At 40.2% G+C, this 22,483-nt stretch overlaps 1 protein-coding gene across 3 annotated transcripts; it reads left to right on the forward strand.

Annotated features, from left to right (window-relative positions):
- Positions 1–3,469: 3,469 nt before the first annotated feature.
- Positions 3,470–21,918, forward strand: SMPD4 (sphingomyelin phosphodiesterase 4). 3 transcript variants are annotated; one of them, XM_050906716.1, is made up of 19 exons: positions 3,470–3,541; positions 3,834–3,920; positions 4,421–4,563; positions 4,714–4,789; positions 5,665–5,773; positions 6,383–6,435; positions 7,022–7,173; positions 8,514–8,646; positions 9,322–9,393; positions 13,108–13,197; positions 15,781–15,926; positions 16,392–16,482; positions 17,501–17,601; positions 17,901–18,064; positions 18,780–18,985; positions 19,558–19,791; positions 20,512–20,643; positions 20,797–20,925; positions 21,380–21,918. In XM_050906716.1, exons 1-19 carry the CDS (start codon positions 3,503–3,505, stop codon positions 21,704–21,706), a joined length of 2,484 nt encoding a protein of 827 aa, XP_050762673.1. In that variant the 5' UTR covers positions 3,470–3,502; the 3' UTR covers positions 21,707–21,918. The 3 variants fall into 3 exon arrangements, with proteins under 3 accessions (XP_050762673.1, XP_050762674.1, XP_050762675.1); XM_050906717.1 differs by lacking the exon at positions 13,108–13,197; XM_050906718.1 differs by lacking the exons at positions 4,421–4,563; positions 4,714–4,789; positions 13,108–13,197.
- Positions 21,919–22,483: the final 565 nt, after the last annotated feature.

Here is a 22,483-nt window from a genome sequence, read left to right on the forward strand (position 1 = left end):
GTTCCCCTAGGTATTAAAATAATTTGATAAATTTCTCCCATGCAGCTATTTTATTACAGTATTACAGTAAGAATTATCTAAATTAATAAAGAATGAACTTTGATAAAACCAAGTAAAGTGCAGTAGTGATGGAACCAGGACTGACTGCAGCATGCAACAATCCAACGCTACACACCATCCTCCTGCTGCGCCCAATGTCATCTGCCTGCTGCACTGCACCAAAGTCGGATCCTGCTCTGCCGACAGGCGACTTCGCACCATCCCTCCTGCCCAGACAGACTGTTATGACAGATGGAGTCCAAAGTCATGGACTGAATGAACTCAACGAACATTTTACATGGACATTTTAAAGGCTTATAGATTAAGGGAATGATATCTGTGTGTATATGTATCAAAAGACAGCAAAAGTGGTGGTGATTAATTGAAAATGCATTGGAAAGTGTGGGACCTGGACATGATGTAGATGGTATAGAATAAGGGGTGGATATTGTCCTGGTTTCAGCTAGGACAGAGTTAATTTTCTTCCTAGTAGCTGGTATAGTGCTGTGTTTTGGATTTAGTAGGAAAATAATGTTGATAACACACTGATGTTTTTAGTTGTTGCTAAGTAGTGTTTATACTAAGTCAAGGATTTTTCAGCTTCTCATGCCCAGCCAGCAAAAAGGCTGGAGGGGGCACAAGAAGCTGGGAGGGGACACAGCCAGGACAGCTGACCCAAACTGGCCAAAGAGCTATTCCATACCATATGACATCATGCCCAGTATATAAACTGGGGGAGTTGGCTGGGAGGGGGGATCGCGGCTTGGGAACTAACTGGGCATCGGTCAACGAGTGGCGAGCAATTGCATTGTGCACCACCTGCTTTGTATAGTTTAATTCTTTTAGTATTACTATTGTCATATTATTATTATCATTATCATTGTTTTTCATTCCTTTCTGTCCTATTAAACTGTCTTTATCTCAACTCACGAGGTTTTTTTTCTTGATTCTCTCCCCCATCCCGGGGGTGGGGGGGAAGTGAGCGAGCGGCTGCGTGGTGCTTAGCTGCCGGCTGGGGTTGAACCACGACAACTTGCACAAGCGTTACTGAGCCATCCCTACCAAGCACCTCCATTGTTCTGTTTCCACTTATTCACCCAATCATTTATTTCTTGTTTGCTTTCTCCAATTCTATCCCCCACTGAAAATACATCAGGTCTACTGTTCCCTTAACTTCTGGCAATCACACCCATAACTTTTATAGTTAAATAAACACATCGCAGAAGCTTTGCCGTCAAGTCCCAGTAGCTTTTTCTGGAGCTAAAATAGCTCTTTATCCCCACCTGGAGGGGGGACCGACCCTTCAAAGAAAAGCGTTCACTCACAGCCAGAGACAGTCTCCATCTGCAAATGCACGTTTAAAACATGGCCAGCATCCCACCCAGCACACGTGTTTCAAATACGTATATGCATCACAGCAAACATAGCTCAAACAGTTCTATCCAATCACACTTTTGTACGTGTCAAAGAACTCTTCTGTGGTCTGTTACCAGCTTGCTACTTTCAAAATACTGGACAGTTGTTTAAAAAAAAAAAATCATACGTAATATAAAAAAGGAAAGGAATAAGCAAATGAATTGCCTGGCAGAATTCCAAATGGGGCTGTCTGAAAAGCTGTCAATTTGTCTTTTCAGCAGTCAGACTGGATTGCTCTACTGCCACTGGAGCTGCTGCCTTCCCTCCTCTTACCGCCAAGATCAAAAAGCAGTTTTGAGATCCAGTTTGGGAAAAGCAGATTGGAGTGCAAGCACATGTCAATAACAAGAAATAATGTACTATTTTTAATTCTGATCCTGTAAACATTTATGTAATTTATGTAAATATTGAAAATTATTTATGTAAATATTGAATCATTTTACACTGGTAAATAATCCTATTAAACTGGATGAATAAAGTCATCTTGCAGGGTCAGAGCTGATGTTACAAAAGGAATTCCTCTGTTCTCTCAAACACAATTTTTTATGCTTTGTTTCAGTGTTAATGACAGCAGTGGGGTATGAGGCCACATCATTTTGTTTGACCTCCTACACAACCTAAACCAGACCATTTCACTCAACTATTCCTGCACCTCCTCACGTAAAACAATAAAATTATCAAGAAAATCTACATTTTACCCACACTGATCTTTTCTGACAAAACCTGTAAATCTTGTCACAAACAAAAGCAAATCAAATCCTGTATGAGCAGGATTATTTTCTGTAATCATGTTTACTGGTGTTAATTATACAGCTGTCTTCGGTATTTTATAAAATTAATTATTCTTTTCTAGACTTCTGACTGGAATTCTGTCTCTGAATACTGGCACAACATGAGCATTCCTCTGGTTTTATGGAATTTCCCCAAAATTCCCAATTCTTAAAAAAATGAGCAGCAGATAGTTTTTCTGCCCATTTATTTTTCTTGCACACAAGTTACTGGCGCTTTGCAATTAAACTATCATCTTGCTTCCTTCTCAATATGAATCATAAGCATGTATCAAACACTGTTCTGCATTATTAGCAATTTTTATTTTATTTTTTCTATTACCAGTGGGATATTACCATCACAAGGATTTCTTTCACTCTCCTTATACGCTGAGAAGTGATTATCCTTACCTCTACAACTATGTATTTTTCCTGGTGACTTCAGCTTTCCTTATCAGCTCTTTTAACTTGAAATGTGTAATTACAGTCTTCCTATAGCTCAACTGATGTATGCAGGTCTCATGTCTAACAGAGTCTCACGTCATAGCTGCCTCATTTTCTGATGTAGTTTTCTGGCCATTTAATACACTTCTATTTAAAAAATCCTACTTTTCCTCCACAGTATTGTGATGTTCTTCTAATACACCATTTTTAAATTTGCCCACAGTTTGGACGAAAACTGTCCTTTTGAACAGCCAGGAAGTACGTATTATCAATGAGGTCTGGCTTTGTCCACACTGCTTGTAATTTGCTCACAAGATGCTCCTGACAAACACCAATATCTGCGCAAATGATGCCTTCAGCTTCACCACCACCGAACCCCAAGCTGCTGTGGGCTTGTCTGACTGCGGTGCCTTTTGCCTTGCGATACCGTTTACTTTTAACAGCTCTCCAGATATGTCCTCAAAAGAAACCTCCAGAGCCCCCCGGAGCCCCCCACATGGACTCTGGGGAAGGGGCGGCGGCCACCCCACAGGCCGGGGCACGGCCCTCCGCCAGCGCGGCCATGTTGGAGGGGGAACTGCTCTGGGCCCATCACCATGGCAACAGCGGCACGCTCCCCTCCGCGAGGCGCGGTGGCCGCAGGGGGTGTCGTCACCGCGGCGCGCCGGGCGAGAGTGGTGACGCAAAAGGCTGCGCCGGCGCCGAGCGCGGGAGGCGGCTGGCCGGGAGGGAGCCGGCGCCGCGGTCCTGCCGGGAAGCGTTAACGGTCGTTTCCGCTCCTCTTCCTGCAGCGCGGCGCGGAAGCACGCGGGCCGCCGGTCGGGGGGAGAGGCGGCATGGCGGGCCCGCACCTGCAGCAGCCCAGCTTCCTGCTGGTGGGTGGGGAGCGGCGGGCGGTCACCGGGGAGGCGCCACGCCGAGCCCGCGGGGCCGTGCCGAGCGGGGCGGGCGGGTCGTCCCGTTTCGGTTGGGCTTGCGGTTACTGGTTAACTGTCAGCTTTGTTATGTACCTGTGAAGTTAGAAGGTCGGTCAGTGTAACTTCAGCCATGTCAACAGAAATGCTGTACCGGAGGAGCGACGTAATTAGGGGATTTTTACGTCATGGCCGTGATAAGTGTTGTCCTTTCTGGCAGCGGTGATCTGATTTCCCTTATGATTTGTAACAGGCCACTTTGAAGGCAGATTGTGTAAACAAGCCGTTTGTTCAGAGGTGCCACGATCTGGAGACGGTCATTGAGGAGTTTCCCGCCAAGGTGAGCAGTCGCTGCCTTTTCAGAAACTCCCTGACCGGCATATTTCAGGGGAATTTGCTTTTTTCATATTACTATTTTCTTTGTTCCTGTTTCTCTTATCAAGAGTTTTGAGGACCCCAGGTAAAACAGTGGGAGTCCAGTGTTTCCCAAGAGTTAAAAACCTTTTCTAGTCAGTGAAAGATTGTTTCAGTTGACTGCACTTCATTAATACCTTTCAGCCTCAATTTACAAGAAAAACTAGTTTTTAAAATGCGACAAATAATTGCATGCGATGCTGATGAGTATCATTGCAACTTTAGTAGGATCAGAAATCAGGATAGATTTCCTGTAATTGCTATATTACAATACATTCTTGTGAATGGAAGCTCTGCCCAGCGATAATCTGGAAACAGTCATAAATAGCTGGCAGACAGTAGCTTTGTGCGTTCTAGTATGTGCAATAGAGATTGTTCAAGTGAGGAATTGTACGCATTAACTATTTGTGTCTGTTTTCCCTAAAGGAGCTACATGGCATCTTCCCATGGCTGGTGGAGAGCATTTTTGGTAGCCTGGATGGCGTCATCGTAGGCTGGAATCTTCGCTGTTTGCAAGGAAGAACAAATCCTACTGAATATTCTGTGGCTTTGGATTTCCTGGATCCCAGGTAAACTCATTCATTTCAGCACAGATTAAAAAATGTATGGTGAACAAATAGCCAGTGTTTGACCTTTTTCTGTTGTGCAAACATAAGTTCACAAAAGTGAGACTGGAGAGGGTACTTACCATGGATTTTCCTTCTGATGCTTGTTTGCAGTGGCCCAATGATGAAGCTGGTTTACAAACTCCAAGCAGAAGAGTACAGATATGATTTCCCAGTCTCATATCTTCCGGTGAGTAACTGAAAAATTTGTAAGAAGAGAATGTAGTTGTTGTTGCAGCTATTGGAACTTTGCACGCACTTTATATGTACGGTTCAATATAGGCCAAGGTATAGCCTCAGTGCTCCAGGTTTAGAGCATACCCGTTTCTTTAAATGGTTGCTAGAGAAGGAGAGTTCCCAGCCATAAACTTTGTAGGAGATGGTGGTTGTCAGCAGCCAGGTATTTGTGCTTTTCAGCCAAGAAGCTGCATTGTGATTCTTATCCTGTCCCCAGAGAAAGTTGTGTGCTTTATCTTGGTTACCAGTAGTTGTGGAATTGAAAATAGTTGTCCAAGCTCGTCATAGAGCAGTGCCTTCCCTGGCAGTGCTTTGTGCCCATGCGTTTGAAGACTAACTACTATCCTCGATATGAATTATGACATTTCAAACAAAAATGTTTATCTGCAGAGTTGTTTCACTGTGTTTCTTCCATTGCTACCAGCTACATAGAAATTGATTCAGATAGTTCCACAGTCTTCAACAAAAGGAAGCATCATTTAAGTATATTACTATTGCTGGTCCACAGCTCAGTTACCCTAACAAAACCATCAGCCATCAGGCAAACACCAGTCTTCTGCTGCTCCCACTTGAACTGGAAAAATCTTGGTGAGGGCTTTTTTTTTTTTTTTTTCCTTATACTGAATACTCATTTTCAGTGAGAAAGTTGGCAGTTATCTAAAGAGTATGCATTTGCACAAGGAACTACTGCAATGCAGTAAAATCCTACTGAGCTGAATGTAGATATCATCCCGGAATGCTGGAATGCAGCAGAACTTCACTTTCTGAAAACATACTCTGCAAGTATGCTGAGTAGCCAGATTAATATTTCATTACTCTGTCTTTCAGGGCCCCGTGAAGGCTTCAATACAAGAGCAAGTCCTACCAGAATGCTCTTTATACCACAACAAAGTCCAGTTTCCTTCATCTGGTGGTTTAGGTTTGAATTTGGCTCTTAGTATCCTTTTAACAGTTGGATATTTAATTCCTTTTAAATATCTAAAACTGAGAGATTACGAGCATTTCTGTTGTATATTTATTATGTGTCTATGGTAAATCACGGTTGTGCGGAAGAGTTTGGGCTGATTAGAAATGTTTAGATTCCAATGAAAAATTTGTCCTCTTCTTATAAACCCTTGTGGGGGAATTTCTGGCCTTATTCAAGTCAACAACAAAATTCCCAGTGATTTCAGTAGAGCTTGTATTTCACAATTTTTGTTTTCGTAACTACTCATAGTTTATGTAATATGATAGAAAAAGGGCACGTTAACTTTGCAGCTAGTGTACTTGTTGGAAGCAGTTTAGCTGCAGCTGCACTAGTTGCAGTTTGAGATAGTCAAATGTGCTAAGAAGAGTAATGCAAACACACCTTGCCACATAGAGAAAACCTGAATTACCAATGTTTGAGTCAGTTGGAAAGCAAGAAGGCAAAGCTGAATTTGCTGTTAAGCTCTAGCAAGTTAATTTAGCATTGGCAAAATAAAAATTTAATGTCTAGTCAGCATCCCCAGATATCTAACAGCTGTACCTGTTTTTTATTATCTGATCCTTGACTCTGTTCTTCCAGATCCATTTGAATATTACATGTTTTACTTTGCAATTAGTTTGATTACACAGAAGGTAAGTACCTTTCGCAATTTTTCTCTTAAAATAATATTAGCCTTTCTTCACAATGCTCTAAGAGCCTGCTGAGATGCTGTCCAGCTAAACTAACAGCAGTTTTATCTGTACTTTTAGAATTTGTTATTGCTTTGGTTCAGTTGATGATGTAAGACGGGATAATAAACAAAATACCCACCTTAGATATACCAGTAAGCAGTCTGTCCAACAACATGCCAACACGGAGCAGGCAATGGATTCCAAATGGCTTTCTTACCCCTCCATCCAAATACACTGTTTATACAGTCATAACCACAGCTTTGTACTCTCGTGTCTGGTTATTTGGTTCCTCTTCCTGTTGTTACCTGTGCTATATAACACTGCACTCTTCTCATACTTGGTTACATTCACTACTACAGCAACAGTTCTCTTACAGTTAGTTACTTTACCTTTGCTCCAAAGCGTCTTTGTTGTCAGTTCACCCTTTATAACCACTGGGTTTCTGCTTATTTATACTAAATGGGTCTGGCTGTGTAGCAGACACTCCCTAGCAGTGGCTTGAAGTAACAGTATATAACTCCAGGTATATCCTGTGTGTCTGTTTCAGAACTCACCTGTCACCCATCATGTCAGCCCTTCCAACAGTGCTTATTTCATCTTGGTGGACACATACCTGAAGTGTTTCCTACCCACAGAAGGAAGTGTCCTTCCTCCACCTTCTTCAAATCCTGGGGGAGCCATCCCTTCCCCAGCTCCCAGGTAATGACTACAGTGCCAGAGGCAAATTGTGGGAACAGTGCTTACAAAATACAGCTTGTTGGAACGAAATCTCTAACAAGTAGAAAACACCTCCGCTCTTTATGATCTGTATGTACTTATTATATAATTACAAAAATTAAATAGATGTATGTTCACTTAATTTTACCATAAAGGTTTCATTTGAAAGTCTGAAAGGTAGCTATTATTGGAGAAGAAAAGGCATGAACAAACAACAAAAATTCATCAGTTCAGCAACTCCAGTTGTGTTTTGTGCCCTGCAACTGGAGTAGGACAGATCTGACTGTACTTAACGGTAGTTTTTACTATCTTCAGATACATATGGTATGTGGTAAAGATGGCACTGGTGATAACCACTGTTACAAGCAAACATGCATCTTTCATTAATGTTGCCAGAAAGCCAGACAACTTGGCAGTTGGTCATTTTGTTTCAGGTCTGAGGTTGCCATCCTTAATTGCTTAATGCTCTCATTACCTATTTTGCAGTTCTTTGAAATTGCTGTGTCAGGACCATGTCTGTGGCTCTGTTGCAGACTGATAGTGCTCATAGGTTTCTTAGTTCATAACTTCCTGATATAAAAAGCCAAGACATAATTAGTAATCAAAGCATAACAAGTGACTGCATTTCAGGTGACTTTTTGCATGGTAATAGATCGAGCTATTTAGCCACAACTGGAAGGAAGAGGATGAGAGATATTTGACCGCTTACTGAAGTTCTATATGTCTGTGTGATAGTGGCATAAAAACAAACTCACAAAGCTGAAGTGAAAATTCTCCAATACAAGCACCTAGTCTTTTGTTCTTTGTAATGGCTAAGTGCGAAAGTCCATGTTTTCAAAATCGGGTTTGCCACTTGATTTTATAAAATGTTATCAATACTAGCAATTTTATACCAATGTAAAAATAAATAGCCATTGTATTTTAGATAACTGCATTTTAAATACATTTCAAATATCAATTTCCATGGTCTGTTGAGCCTTAGTATATACCTAGGAAAATACAGATCAGGTGAATTATGAATATGGAAGGCAGAGTGAAAGAAAACAAACTGAATAGGAGAAAGTAAAAAAACATGTATTATTGAACATAACATCAGGTCTGTGTAAAGCTGGTTCAATGCAGTATGAATAGTGATGTAGTGTTTGTTTATAGTTGAAGTGACTAGTAATTATAACACGTTGCAGAAGTTTGAATGTGTAATCAACTGTGCAGTTTTACTTCTTAAAGACTGTTTTCCAGTTTAGAAACCAGTGATTAAAAGCAATGATATATTTCCTTGTACTGAGGCTTACTGACTTCAGTATTTCCATTTGTCTTTAAAGGTCTCCAGCAGTGCCTTTCACTTCCTACGGCATGCATCACACCAGCTTGCTGAAACGGCACATTGCCCATCAGCCTTCTGTGAATGCTGACCCAGCTTCACAGGAGATCTGGAGATCAGAAACACTGCTTCAGGTAAGTTGGATTTAAAGAATAAAACACCCCACAACATTTCTTGCTGCTAACTGAGGAATCTCTTCTTTTTAAACCAGAGACAGTTATGGCATTTTGCTTTAGCTTGTTTTTGGAATTGAGCAGTTCAGCTGTTTGTTTTCTGTTAGTGAAGCAAAGAACTACTGTGAAATTATTAGGCTGTAATTTAGAAAGGCACTTAATATTTTTTTTTTTTTTTTTAGACTGCATATCTAACAACTGATCTTAAGGGCATTTGAATAATTTTTTCCAGAAAAGTTTCTAAACCTGATTTTCTTTTTTTTCTTTTTTTTTCTTGTTTTTTTAATCTTACATCAATTCTATGCTCTAAGCAAAGGTTGAGCACAGAGAAGTTGGTTCTGTTCACCATCAAGGGAAGGGAAAGGAGAATCTGGACTTAACAGTTGTTCTGAAACAAGTTCCTACCATGTTGCTGAACCGAACTGTTGATGCTTAGCAGGTGCTAACAGTATGCCAACTCAGTCATTTGCACTGACATGATGATAACCTGAAACATCTCTGAATAGGTGCCTGTCTGTTTACAAATACAGCTTAGTTTTCAGATTATATACTATGGTCTTCCCTTATACCTAGCTTGTGACTGACAAGTCCTGGATTATTTCTCTCTCCTTAGCTGAGAAAATATTTGTTTTGCAGATCTTTGTTGAAATGTGGCTTCATCATTATTCACTGGAAATGTATCAGAAAATGCAGTCCCCTCATGTCAAGGTAATAGTTTGTACTCCATTTGTGAGCGTCATCTGATGGTTGACCTCTTATCTTGGGGTAAATCTTCTATTCTGTGGAGAATTTTTTTTGGTATATTGGTCCAACGGAAAGAAATGACTTATCAGAGTATCTACATGAATCTGTCAAAATTGCTAATCCAGTTATGAAGAATGTTGTGAATAAGTGTGTCATCCAGATTTGCCTTCATTGCAGAAGTTGTGTTGGTTTTGTTTTGTTTTTTATAAAAGACAAGTTTGTGGGATGGTCACAACAATCTGAACACCAGTAATCAAACTACTAATGACGGGGAAGATGCCACTATAAAACCATTGTGTTAAATCCCACTGGGCAACATGGCTGCTAAAAATAGCTAAAATTGATTTCCAGCAGTGATAGCAACTGTTCATGAAATACCAATTAGTAATTTCTAAGATCCGTAATCATTTTTTAGCATAAATCCAAATTAAAAAAGGAAATCTTACTAAACTGTCCTTCAGTGTTAAGTGAATAAGCCATTTTTGTTGTTTCATATTCCAAAATATGCTTTTCACCATAATGGTGTCAGAAGCCATTTTGTAGCTACAGAGTTCAGAACATCTTACAAGGTCTTGCTCAGATAATACACTGTTTTAAGCAGTTTGTGGTGGCCTGTTCAGTAACAAACTACTGCATGTAAAAACTAAGTAAGTGTTGGGGAGGCTAAGATCAAAGGCATTATAAATGTAAAGGGAATTTGAAGGAGAAAATGTTGATCCTCCGAATTCCCTCTGGGTCACAGTGGGACTTTCATAGAAGGGGAGAGAAATATAAAAGCTACTCGGGATTTATTCCTGTGTGAAAAAGCAATATGAGAGTTGATTGACTGAGAAATTCTGATCCTTCACTCCACAGGCTATAAAATAACAAACATACTTGTATTTTGCTAGGGAAAAACATTGGAGAGCTGAAGTGTGATGGGTTTTGTCTTGAGGTCAAAGTTGAGGTCACAATGCAAACTCACTAATGTTGCAAAGTCTCCACTTGGGACTCCCAGCAGCATGGCTGTGCACCTGTGATGGAAAGGCTTTGCTTGAAGTACCTTTGGTCTGTCTGTCTGTCCAGTCTCTGTGCATCAAGCGCTGTGCTTAGGCCAGAAATAATGATTGCTTTAAACTTCTCTCCTCTGTTCACCCTCTGTATTTCAGATGCTCTAACACTAGGGAGCAGCAGTTATAGACAATGACTATCAATGTTATGGTGGAATAGGGCTTAGGTAGAGCTTAAAGTTCTCTGAAATCATCACTTCAGGATCCTCCACAAGGTGTGTTGAGCCACAACTTGAGGCCATAACTCCCTGATGGTATTTTAGTTTCATCTTTGATGGGAAGTAGTCATGGGCATGTAAAAAAGGAAGTCTTCGCTCTTTGGGAGTTAGAACACCTGAGTAGGGGACTGGAATTCCCCATGACATCCATAAATGGACAAAGGATCCCTCCTGCAGGACTGAGGAAAGGTTCCAGATCAGTTGGGGACAGGACTGTTCATAAGCCTGTGATGCTTAAACTAAGCTTTGTAGACTGGTCTCAGGGTGGGCTGAAGGAGGGTAGTCTGCTTCATAGTTCCTCAAATGAGGAAGTAGAATATGCAGAAATGCAAGTTTTAACATAAGGGTTGAAGGGCTTGGCTGGAAACCCAAGATCACCCTAAACCTTATTCTTAAAATTATTATTAATTATGCAGGTTCATTTGATTCCATTTAGCCTTCTGTGCGTTTGGAAGGAGGGGTAATTAGTGACCAGTCATCCCTGGATCTAGACCTGTTTGACCATCAGTGACTTGAAATGGCTACATACCTGTATTGGAAGGTGGGATGAGGTTCCACAGAACTTGCTCTTTCTTTGTCCAGCAGCCAGACTTGTTTGCTTTGATGGGCCAAGCCAGATCCCAGATATGTAACTTTCCTGTGAAGTGCCTCAAGGAATGATAGATTTTCCTTAAACCTTGTTAATGTCATCACAGACTTCTCTTTACAAGTAGAAGGCAGAGGAATGGGAATGAATAGTAAATAATTTCTTTTGAGAAGATGTACTTCTTTTCTACTTTACTGCTTTGAATTCTTTCTGGGTCTGGTGTGAACCTGAGGTTGACACTATTTGCTATGCTGAGTTTCACTGTTTTCCCCATTAATTCAACTGTTTTCCCATTCTTTTACATTGTCTGTTTGCTTTTTCTTTCTCGGATGATCCAGAGCCCAAGCATGCAGCATCTCTTTTCCTATTCCCTTTTGCTGTAATCACAATGAAGCCTTAAAAAGAAGTTGTTTGATAAAACTGTATGTAATGCTTCCCGACCTTCCAATGCCAGGTGCCACAGACCCCAGCACTGCATGTGGAACACCCATTAGACTACAGGCTCTTGCTGATTCCTGTGGCAGTGGAGTCGATTATGAAGCAGACGATGTGTTTGAGCTGTTAGGGAGCTTGCAGTAACAATCCGACCACTCTAAGAGTGTAAAACCAAAAGCTACCAAACTGGCACTGGAGGAGATTGGGTAGCAGCTGTTCAAAGACAGCAGAGGTGTGATCTGGAGAGTTAGTTTAGATGCCTGACAATAGTCATTGGGATCTGTGTAGTGTACATTTTTTGTTTTATGTTTTTTCATTAATTTCATACATGTGTGTCACTGTCGCTACAGTATCCTCTTCACCATCACATTGTCAAAAGATACTCTTTACCTTATTCATCCAAGAAGGGATCTGGCTGAAGCTTGCAGAGACTTCAGTGTTAAGGCAAGATGCCTTTTGCATCAGCATATAACACTGTATGTTAAGTATGTCTTTTGCCTTTTTATACAGGTGATGTTTCCCTAATAGGAAAAGTAATTTCCTCTTTTGAGGAAATTCACAAGACCTGTAGCCTTCCCAAATGGCCTTTAAGTAGAAAGAGAAGACAGAGGATTTCTCTGAACTGGAAACTTACTGGACAGGCTCACAGTGATTACAGAATCAGAATGGTTTGGGTTGGAAGGGACATTAAAGATCATCTAGTTCCAACCCCCCTGCCATGGGCAGGGACACCTTCACTAGACCAGGTTGCTTAAAGCCCCATCCAACCTGGCCTTGAACACTTCCAGGGAGGGGGCATCCACAACCTCTCTGAGCAAACTTTTTTCCTTCCTCTTCCTTGGGAAGAAGAAAGTATCAATTTGAGTTTCTTCCCAGTATAAAAACCTTGCTTCTCCAGCAGCACAGGAAGAAATGACAAAGTTTTCAAAATAGTATTACAAAAACTTGCAGAATATTGAATGCTCTTACTCCATTATTTAATAAAACACCGTAATAGTGTGTAAATCCTTGTTGCTGCAGTTCAGTTAACTTCTGAAATGGGGACTTTATTTGGCAAAAGCTCCATATCCCCTACCAGTACTTGCTCTGAGGGTAGCAAAGAAAAGAGCCACAGCCACTTACAGCTATACTTTTTGACACCTGCTCCCAGTTGTATTTCCAAGTTGATAAAGGGTATGAAATACTGTGGAATCAATCTACTGGACACCGGAAAGAAGAGGATACTGTGGCTGCAGTTGTTATTGTGATATGTTGTCCCTGACTGTATTTGTGATGTTCATTTTTTTCCCCCCACCCTTCTTCCTTGGGCTCATTCTCACTTTTTTTTTCTCTTGCTCTCTTCTCTCCTTTTTTCCCTCCCCCCCCTTCCTTTTTGTTTCTGTTGTCTCAGCTGGAGGTTCTCCACTACCGACTCAGTATCTCCAGTAAACACCACGGTAGTCCTGCCCAATCCAGCTACCAGGCCCTCCACGCATACCAAGTATTATCATCTTTTCATTTTGTTTCCTTTTTAAAAATCTTGTTCCATCATATAATCTGCAAAGTGTATTGGTGCTAGCTGTACAGCAGCTTTTTCTGCTAAGATGTGGTTTTACAACTTGATTGACAACACTGCATTGAGATTTACTAAATTTTTCAGTGAAAACAGATAGAGAGGTATTAGCAAACGTCATGCAGAAAATAGTTAAAATTTAGCATATTATGCGAACTAATTGGGAACTCCGTTTTTAGAGATACATTCTTGTAATGCATTGTAGAAAGAGGCTTACCAGTTACGTTGACTTTTTTTGACACCAAAACTGGCTTCACCAATGGCAGATTTCTGCCCCTCACACACTAGTCATTTAAGCAAACCTTGCATGGAAGAGAAGATCAGAATTTGCATGGCTGTCACCTAAAATTAAGGTACGTAACATCTAGGGGTTTTTAGCCAGTGAAATGTCATCAGATAGCACTAAATTTGTTGTGGCAATGTGAACTTGACCGTTCAGTTTTGCAAAAGCACACGAGTGGTACGTTTGCAGATTGTTCAGGAAATGTGCATGCAAAAACATTCCTGTTGGAACAGATTGCCGATTCCTCTTTCCCTACTTCAGCCCTTTATTCACTGGGTCTTCATTTTGGGAAAGGGGAGGGCTGAGCATATGTACCATAAAGCTGCTCTTATACTATAAAGCTCTTTAGCACTACATTGAATTTTCTTGCTGTTTAATCCTTTTTTTTTTTTTTTTTTAATAAAGTGCTATGATATCTCAAGGTACTGCTTAGAAAGGAAAACAGGAACTACTACTTGTCTCTAAATCTTTTTTACTATTATGTTTATCTAATCACTGTGTTAAGAAAAGAATGGCATATATCCATCCTGTAAGCTAAGGTTTGACAACAGAAACACTAGCGAGGAAAAATACTTTTTAAACCAGTAATGTTCGTAATGGTGCTGATCCAGGCTAAGAGGAAATTATAAGAATTGCTAAGTGGAAAAACTACTAGCATCACCTGAAACGATGTATTGAAATAGTGGTACTGGTGGTTTTGTAAGTTCAAAAGGTACCTTCAAGGGGAGCCTAGAATTTTTTTTAAATTACAGCCTTTTAAGGCCTATAGCAGAGTACTCAACCTCTCTAATTGCTTTTGGAGATCCTGATCTAAACTCCTAGGAGCAAGTAACTTCTCAGAGTTCTACACTCTTATATAAACTCTCCTCAGGACAAACATGCTGACTTACCAAGAGCTGTCAAGAACACAAGACCAGCCTTGATTAGAACTGGTAACAGGTTATCCTCTCTCTTAGAAGAGTCTGTACTACAGTGTAGACTCTACACTAAGTACAGTCTGTACTTAGAAGTGGCTGTACTACGTGACTATGTCATCAAGCCTTGAATCTTTTCCTGGAGTGAACTTCACAGTGTATTAAAAATCTTAAGAGATTGTAAAAACACATCTGCTTTGCCTCAGGCATTGCAGAGAAAGGACACACGAAGACACACACAGACACCCCCCCTGCCTGCCCCCAGCACTGGAAATACTGTTGAATGGATTTAAGAAGTGGAAGCTTTTTGTATAAAAATGCCTGGCAGTCCCCTAGAGTCATATTCAGTGTCTTACCTCAGCATGGCTGCATTTGGCATCCTTGCAGCTATTGTCTAATACACTCTTCCAGCATCTTCCATTATACTTGCAGCTGTAACTTTTGTTTCATGTACATTCTTCTCAACTTTTGAGAAACATGAGAGCTGTGAAACTTAGAATACGAATGATATCTTAAAATCTGCCTTCAGTAGTGGATTGAGATTAGTTCACTACTCTTAAAGCAGATTACAGTAGCAAAGGAGTTAGTGATTTGTCCCCAGACTCTGCAGCAGACTAGCTCTGGTGCTGGGCACCCAGGAGAACTAGCTCTTTTTTACCTCATTCATCTCCCTGCTATATCATACACTCACTTGTTTATTAGTAACGTCACTGTGGCTCACCATCACTTCTTGTGCTACTCCCGCCCAGGCTACTTCTACCCATAATGATGGGTAACAACAGGATTGTGCAGGACTTCAAGCAGTTCTTATTCTTACCATAACTCTTTCTAGGATTATTCTTTCTTATAAGGCAGATGAGTACCAGCATAGGAAGGAGAATTCAGTAAAGCCAGCCAAGAGCATAAACAAAGGATCTGTTGTGCTGTCCACAGCAATGAACTTATAACCATAATGAAAGGCTGAATATTCTTTTTTCAGAAAGGGGTAAGTTGAAATCTACAAGTTATTCTGTTCTTTAATGCTAGCCTGAAATTCAGTGCATTAGAGTACTGTAGATACTTTTTCTTACAATCACATTATCAAAAATATGCTACTGTTTCTTAGTGAACTGATGGTGGAAGATTGATGCAGCTTGTCCTGCGGAGCAAGTCTGTCTAAAATAAGGTGGCACCAAACTATGGTGAAGAACCTAGAAGGAGGAGAGCATTTCTTGTCTTTTGATTTCTGATCTGAGAATGTAATTTTCCTGGATTATCTCCTGGACACTTAGCATATGATACTTATTATCTTCCTGTCTTTTGCTTTGAATCTAGGAGTCATTTAAGCCCACTGAAGAGCACGTGCTAGTGGTAAGACTGCTTGTGAAACATCTGCATGCTTTCAGCAACAGCCTGAAACCAGAGCCTCTCTCCCCTTCAACCCACTCCCACACAGCCAGTCCACTAGAGGAGTTCAAAAGGTGGGTACATGAGCAGCCTGTCTCTGAAACATATAGAACTTCCCCCTGAAAAAAGCTCTGCTTTCACTGAGAGGTTGAATTAGATTGTTTTGATGGCTAAATACAGAAGTACATTATTAAAAGTACATGAGAGCTAATGGATTATGTTTTTCATATCCACTAGATGGGGGGGCAGCTTCAGGAGGGGCGATGTCTTGCTATTACACTAGTCTATATCTTGGCACAAGTCAGAGAAAAGAAAAAGCTACCAGAGGATTCTGGCCAAGGTTAATGGAGAATTTTATATTTATGTATTTGAGTTGAAATTCAATGGCCAGAAGTAGCTTCAGTTAAGAAAGAACAAGTTTGGGTCAGTCCTTTCTGTATTTGCATTTGTGGAAGTGGGTTGGGTTGTGAGTTGGGTTTTTTTGTTTTTAAAATTTGCTGCTGGTTTATACATGTGACTGTCTTTGAATCTGTTTGCAGGGTTGTAATTCCTCGGTTTGTCCAGGAGAAACTTTATATCTTTCTACAACACTGTTTTGGCCACTGGCCTCTGGATGCTTCTTTCAGAGCAGTACGTACCTGCTTCTCTTTGTAAGTCTGTACTCAACAGAACTAGTAATTAGTTATTGCTGTTTAGCAGCTATTTCTTGGTCTTTAAATCTTTTTTTTTCCTAGAGCAGTGAAATTCTTTATATAACATGTACATTTAATGTTAGAGAAAGAGTGCCAATTAGACATCAGAAGGAAGTTGAATAGATCTTGGTGAGAATTACTACAGGTTGTTGGCTCATTTTCCTGACACTGAAAATGGCTGTTGATAGAAAAGAAGTAGGTGTTACTCTTAAAACAGATACATTCTTATAGGTCCTAATTTCTTAATACCTTATCTAACATGATAGGTCATAAACAAAAGTAATACGATATTAATTTAAGCTAGCCAGACACTGCAAATATTACCTCCTGCAAGCAGGAAAAGAAATACATCAGACTGTGACTCTTGGTAATTAATGTAGGAGTTTAAAAATGCAGAATGTAGCAGGGCTAGATCTTGTTCACTAGACCTATAGTTAGCTATACCGCAGTGTTTGAGGTACACATGTAATGCAGAATGTCAGAAGAAATGTTTACAGAGGCCATGGCAAACCTGTTCTTAGCTTCAGTGCAATCAGGACTCCACCGTGTTTCCTCAGGGTGGTGGGTATGTCTATGCAGAAGACGAGAGCTGAAATGGTATTAATGTAGCATCTTGTTTACTTACTTCAGTAGGGTTCAGTGAACGCTATCAGAGGTGTTAAATGCACCTTAAATGTAGCCACCAATTAAGTTCTCTTTTTTTGTCGTAGCTGTTTGAGTGCTATCTCATTTGGGTATTACAGAAAATCCAGATTGGTCCTAACGAACGTGCACTTAGCTTATTCAGTTCTTTTTCAAAGATACTCAGATTACTAGAGACCTTTATTCCTAAAAAACGTTTAGGTGTCATTAAGATAATATTCACTGAGTTTAAAAGAAACAAACAAAAAACCCTTTCTGTCCTCCTTTCCAAAAAGTATTTATACTCATGTGTTTTTATGTGTGATTTTGCTTAGGTTCTTGAGATGTGGTTAAGTTACTTGCAGCCTTGGAGGTATGCTCCGGAAAAGCTGCCACAAAGTGCAGAGCCTTTGCCTCGCAGCGTGTCAGAGAAATGGTAAGGAGGAAAGCAGCTGTGAGTAATCTGAACCAAGCCTCAAGTTTATGCAGATCCTGAGTAAAGCAGCAGAATTTCAGGAAGCATCCACCAGCCTGAATTAGCTTTCTGTACAAGATCAGAGGTGATTTGTTACGACACAAGCTTTTGTTTTGAGAGGAGTATTCTTTTGTCTTAGTGCAAATAGACCATCTTTCCAGAGACAGTATAAAACATTCCTTTAATGACTCATTTGGCAGAAGACAGAATAACAATTATTTAGATAGCTGTACTCACAAATCCTGTACTCACTTTGACAGGGCTGCCTTCATTCAAGAAAACCTACTCATGTATACTAAGCTGTTTGTAGGATTTCTGAACAGAGCTCTTCGAACAGACTTGGTCAGTCCAAAAAATGCTCTCATGGTGTTCCGAGTAGCCAAGGTCTTTGCTCAGCCCAATCTAGCTGAAATGATCCTGAAAGGTAAATGGATATTTTGATATCTTATGCTGTCCTGTCTCAATCTTTCTTCACAATGGCTACATCTTACCTCAGAAGCGCTGAGGTGAATAGTTACTCTCACATTTTGCATGCTATTTTGTCATTCGAAAGTCTGTGTGTCTTCACTAATGTTTGTCCTATTGGTTTAATATGTCTATAGTTCTTTTCTAACCACCATCATTTAGATTTCATTCCACAATTTTTCTTTAAAGAATAAAGAACATAATACTAGGTCTTTACAATAAAGTCAGTTTTTCTTATATTTGTCTTACTTGATTATTTACCTCAGGATTAAAACTTCTTTTATCTCTAAAGGTATCTATACTTAGCAAGATAGCCAGTCAGCTAGTGCTGTATGCACTTCAGGGTAATTAGGATACAGTAAATTTGAGAGAGGCAAGATTTGACAAGTATCAATGTCTTAAGTGTCATGATTCTCCACTGCCTTTGTTGAAAAAAAGTTACAGGCTTAAAATGCTGTCTGTATGATCTGCATTTAAATGCACTCTGACATTTTCTGCTGTGGGCAGAGAGGATTAAATGAAAAAAAGGTAATTAAGGCCTCTTTCCCCCTAGAACTACCTGCCTACCTAAAAGCAAGTTGCCCAGCAGACTTAAGATACTTTGTAGCTAGACCTTCCCCAGGCAAAACCAGGAGTATTATGTAACCATCTTCACTACTTTTCTCAAATTCTAGGAGAACAGTTATTCCTGGAGCCAGAACTTGTTATTCCCCATCGTCAACACCGACTTTTTATGACCCCCACGCTTGGTGGGAGCTTCTTCTCATCATGGCCTCCAACTATTACAGATGCCTCATTTAAGGTGAAGAGTCATGTTTACAGCCTGGAAGGACAGGACTTCCAGTATAAACAGATGTTTGGCACAGAAGTCAGAAATCTGGTAAGCAACAAGTCTCTTGTCACGTGTCTTTCGACTTTGACAGGTGTTTTCTCAATGCTGAGCATCCATATTGTAAGTTAAGAGCGGAAAACTTTACACCCTGCACTACTGTATAGTTAAGTTTACTGATGGTGACTTCTGGAACCTGAGGGCTCTCAATCCAGCGCAGCTGTAAAAATCTGCTTGCTATTTGCTAAATAAGAAGTTAGTGTAACAGCTTGCTGCCTCGGAGTAGTATATTGCAAGTATTTCCTCTCAAACACGCCTACTGTGAACCTCTGATTCATTGTATTGATTAGTACCTATCAGCCAGTCAGATAAAAATAGCAGGAGGAAAAAAAAGCAGCTGAAAATCCTAAGAAGCCCTCAAGTTTCTTAAATGCTTCAACAGCAAAGAACTGCCTTTGCCCTATTGGAAATGCAACTAACAGTCTTAGCACAAGTCCGTATGAGCTAAGAGAGTGAGTTTGCTGGGTTTGCTCTCACTGCCAGGTATCAAGGCACAGTTTTATCCATGTATTGGTGCTTAGCAGTCCTTTATGTTTGTCCCATGCAATTTTTTTTTGTTTTAGGTGTTAAAACTGGCTCAGTTAATTTGTCAGGCGCAGCAGACGGCAAAATCCATATCAGACCATTCTGCAGAGACAATGGCTAGCCAGTCCTTCTTTTCATGGTTTAGATTTACGCCATCTGAGATGAATGGTTCCTACACAGGCAATGACCTTGATGAAATTGGGCAAGACAGCATCAAAAAAACAGATGAATATTTAGAGAAGGCACTGGAATACTTGTGCCAAATCTTTAAGGTACGTAACATCTTTCTAAGAACTTTCCCTATGTGGCAGTGTGAACAGGAGTCAGGAATCTGCGAACGTACTTCTGTCGCTCTTGTACTTTGTGGGGGTCACAAAGCCATCCAGACACCCTGCTAGCAAATTTTGTTCTAAACGTCTTCTAGGCTTGACTGTACCTGACCACTTCAAAACCCCTTTCAATATAGATGGAACTAGATGCTCTGAATTTCTAAATATCAAGCCTACTTTGTTTCAAGCGACAACTCTTTTGGACTGTATACCAAACCTGTCTCTTCACTTGTGTCTGTTCTTGTGTTTACAAACAGGCAAGGCATGGCTTAAATTTTAAAAACAGTCCAGTATCTTCCAAATGTAAAGAGCTATAAAAATACAACGTATAACTGCAGCTATAGATGAATGGATGAACTAGAATAGTCTGTTTCTTTGGTTAAACTTAAAAAAACAGATTAATTTCTCTGTCAGCCACACTCCCTCATACAGAATTGACCTAGAAGACAGCTATTTGACAGCTCTCAAGGAGGGAGACAAGAAATCTGGAGACTTTTATCTGCTTTTAATGTCTAACAACAGAGGTGCTATTAAGCAGTTCTTGGTATCTATCTGTGCTGGCTGTCAAAGGCTTCCAGTGCTAAGGAGTTTGTGAAGGGAGAAATAAATGAAATAGAAGGGGGTAGATCAAACATGCTTTAGAACTGTGTTATTCTTGAGTAGCTGAATGAAGCCCAACTGACCCAGATGATGATGAAGTGTGGGACAGCTCAAGACGAGAATGGCAAAAAACAGCTTCCAGACTGCATTGAAAGCGAGGATGGCCTCATTCTTACACCCCTTGGCAGGTACCAGGTGAGAGAAGAAAGATTCCATATCACTACCCTAGATTGTTCTTGAAAAAACAAGTTGTCCTTCTACATCAGGAGAAATACAACTTACTTGGGACAGTATAAAGGTGTTTCAGATGGGAGCTACAAGCTAAGGGGTTTATTTTCCTGTTTCTAGATCATAAACGGCTTACGCAGATTTGAGGTGCAGTATCAGGGAGATACTGAGCTTCAGCCCATCCGAAGCTACGAAAATGCCACTCTTGTCCGCCTCCTATTTCGTTTATCCTCGGTGCTTAATGAAAGGGTAAGTACAGCACTGCCTCCTTTTATATTTTCCATTGCAAAGTTCTGTTCTTCACTGCACTTGCACATATATGACACTTGGTTTGTTCTTGCTCTGTCTCCTTTATTGTTGTCTAGATGGGTATTTCCTAATAGTATCAGGCCTGCTTCTCTACCTGTAGTTCTGCTTTTCCTACACAAAACATTAATCAATAACACTTTAAATATGTTCTTTATGCTTGATGAACAATGGAGTATCATTCAGAATGAATGTTTCTAAAACAGGAGAAGCAAATCCTTTTCTTCCTATAGGTATGATAGATGCAAGGCACTAAAGCAGTTCTATTTAAAAGTGCATTTTTATTTTGCCCCCCCCCATAATCCTCACCCTATAAATGAAGAAAACTGTAAAATAAGTTACACTTTATGACAGTAGTTGCAGTAGAATACTAATGTTTAAACTTTTATTATCTCAGTTTGCTGATCAGATGGATGTACTTTGCTCCAGGCAAGATTTTGTTGGCAGACTTTGTCGCTATCATCTTACCAACCCCCACCTCATACAGAAAATCAGGTATAGTCCTGTGGTGAAGGATGCAACAAGCCAGAACTGGGGACCAAGAATCAGTCTGAGATTTCTGGCTAGCTACAGGACTCTCATTTCTTTGCTGATGATCTACTTCATTGCATCTTGGTTTTACATTGGGCCAGTGGGCTGCACATTCATTATCCTGATTGGGTATTTTCTTTATGCTGTAATAATGACTTTTTTCTCTGAAGGATGGAAGCCACATGAACACTAACTTCCTTCTCTCAGCTTATACTTGTAAAAATAAATTTTTTAAGGATGAGCCTGGGATTCAATGACTAAAATGTTTGAATTATCATATCAGATCTTCCTTAAGTATTTTTTAATATTAAAGTTAATTGAGTTTTATAGACAATGATGTGGTCTTGTGGAGTGGAGATAATCAATGTAAATTTTATTTTTATAAAAGTGTTCCTATAGAATCTAGTGAATGACTTTTTTTTTTTTTTTGAGGGGGGGAAGAATGAGCCATCAGTATTTATAATACTGAAATAAACCATGCCATATGTAGAAATATTTTTGATTCAGCAATAACTGCATTGAAGCCTCTTACACTGTTCTAAAGCATGTGTAAGTCTTGCTTACAGGCAGAGCAGTTACAAAGGCAACAGGAATAGTATGCACCAAGAAATTTATAGGAAGTTGCACTGATAGAAAAAAAAAAAAACCAGAACATGGGACAAGGCAGCAAGAGTGGCATCTCATGGCCCAGTGCTGGGCTTAAACCTCCTATTCCCTGCCTGAGGCCTCCCCAGCCCAGGCAGGTTTATGTCTTCTGCTTCCATAAACCACTTCTCCATGTGTTTGCACCTCTTCTGGAGCCACTGTGCTCAATGGGGTATTAACACTTGCTTGTAAAAACAGAAGTTACTGCTTTGTTTCCCCTATAACCTTACTATAACCTGGCAGTTTTGGCCAGCAGATAGCAGCATTCCTCTCAAATACTTTGGATACTCAACAAATACTTTGTTGTCCTCTCCCTGACAGGAAA

The sequence above is a fragment of the Gymnogyps californianus genome, chromosome 16, assembly GCF_018139145.2.
Source record: "Gymnogyps californianus isolate 813 chromosome 16, ASM1813914v2, whole genome shotgun sequence".
Classification (NCBI taxonomy): domain Eukaryota; kingdom Metazoa; phylum Chordata; class Aves; order Accipitriformes; family Cathartidae; genus Gymnogyps; species Gymnogyps californianus.

Excerpts from the sequence above, each read along its gene's own strand:
- SMPD4 (XM_050906716.1), top strand. The coding sequence starts at position 3,503 with ATGGCGGGCCCGCACCTGCAGCAGCCCAGCTTCCTGCTG. Across the intron at positions 9,394-13,107 it reads TGCAGTCCCCTCATGTCAAG|CTGGAGGTTCTCCACTACCG; the intron begins GTAATAGTTTGT and ends CTGTTGTCTCAG. Across the intron at positions 15,927-16,391 it reads CCACTAGAGGAGTTCAAAAG|GGTTGTAATTCCTCGGTTTG; the intron begins GTGGGTACATGA and ends ATCTGTTTGCAG.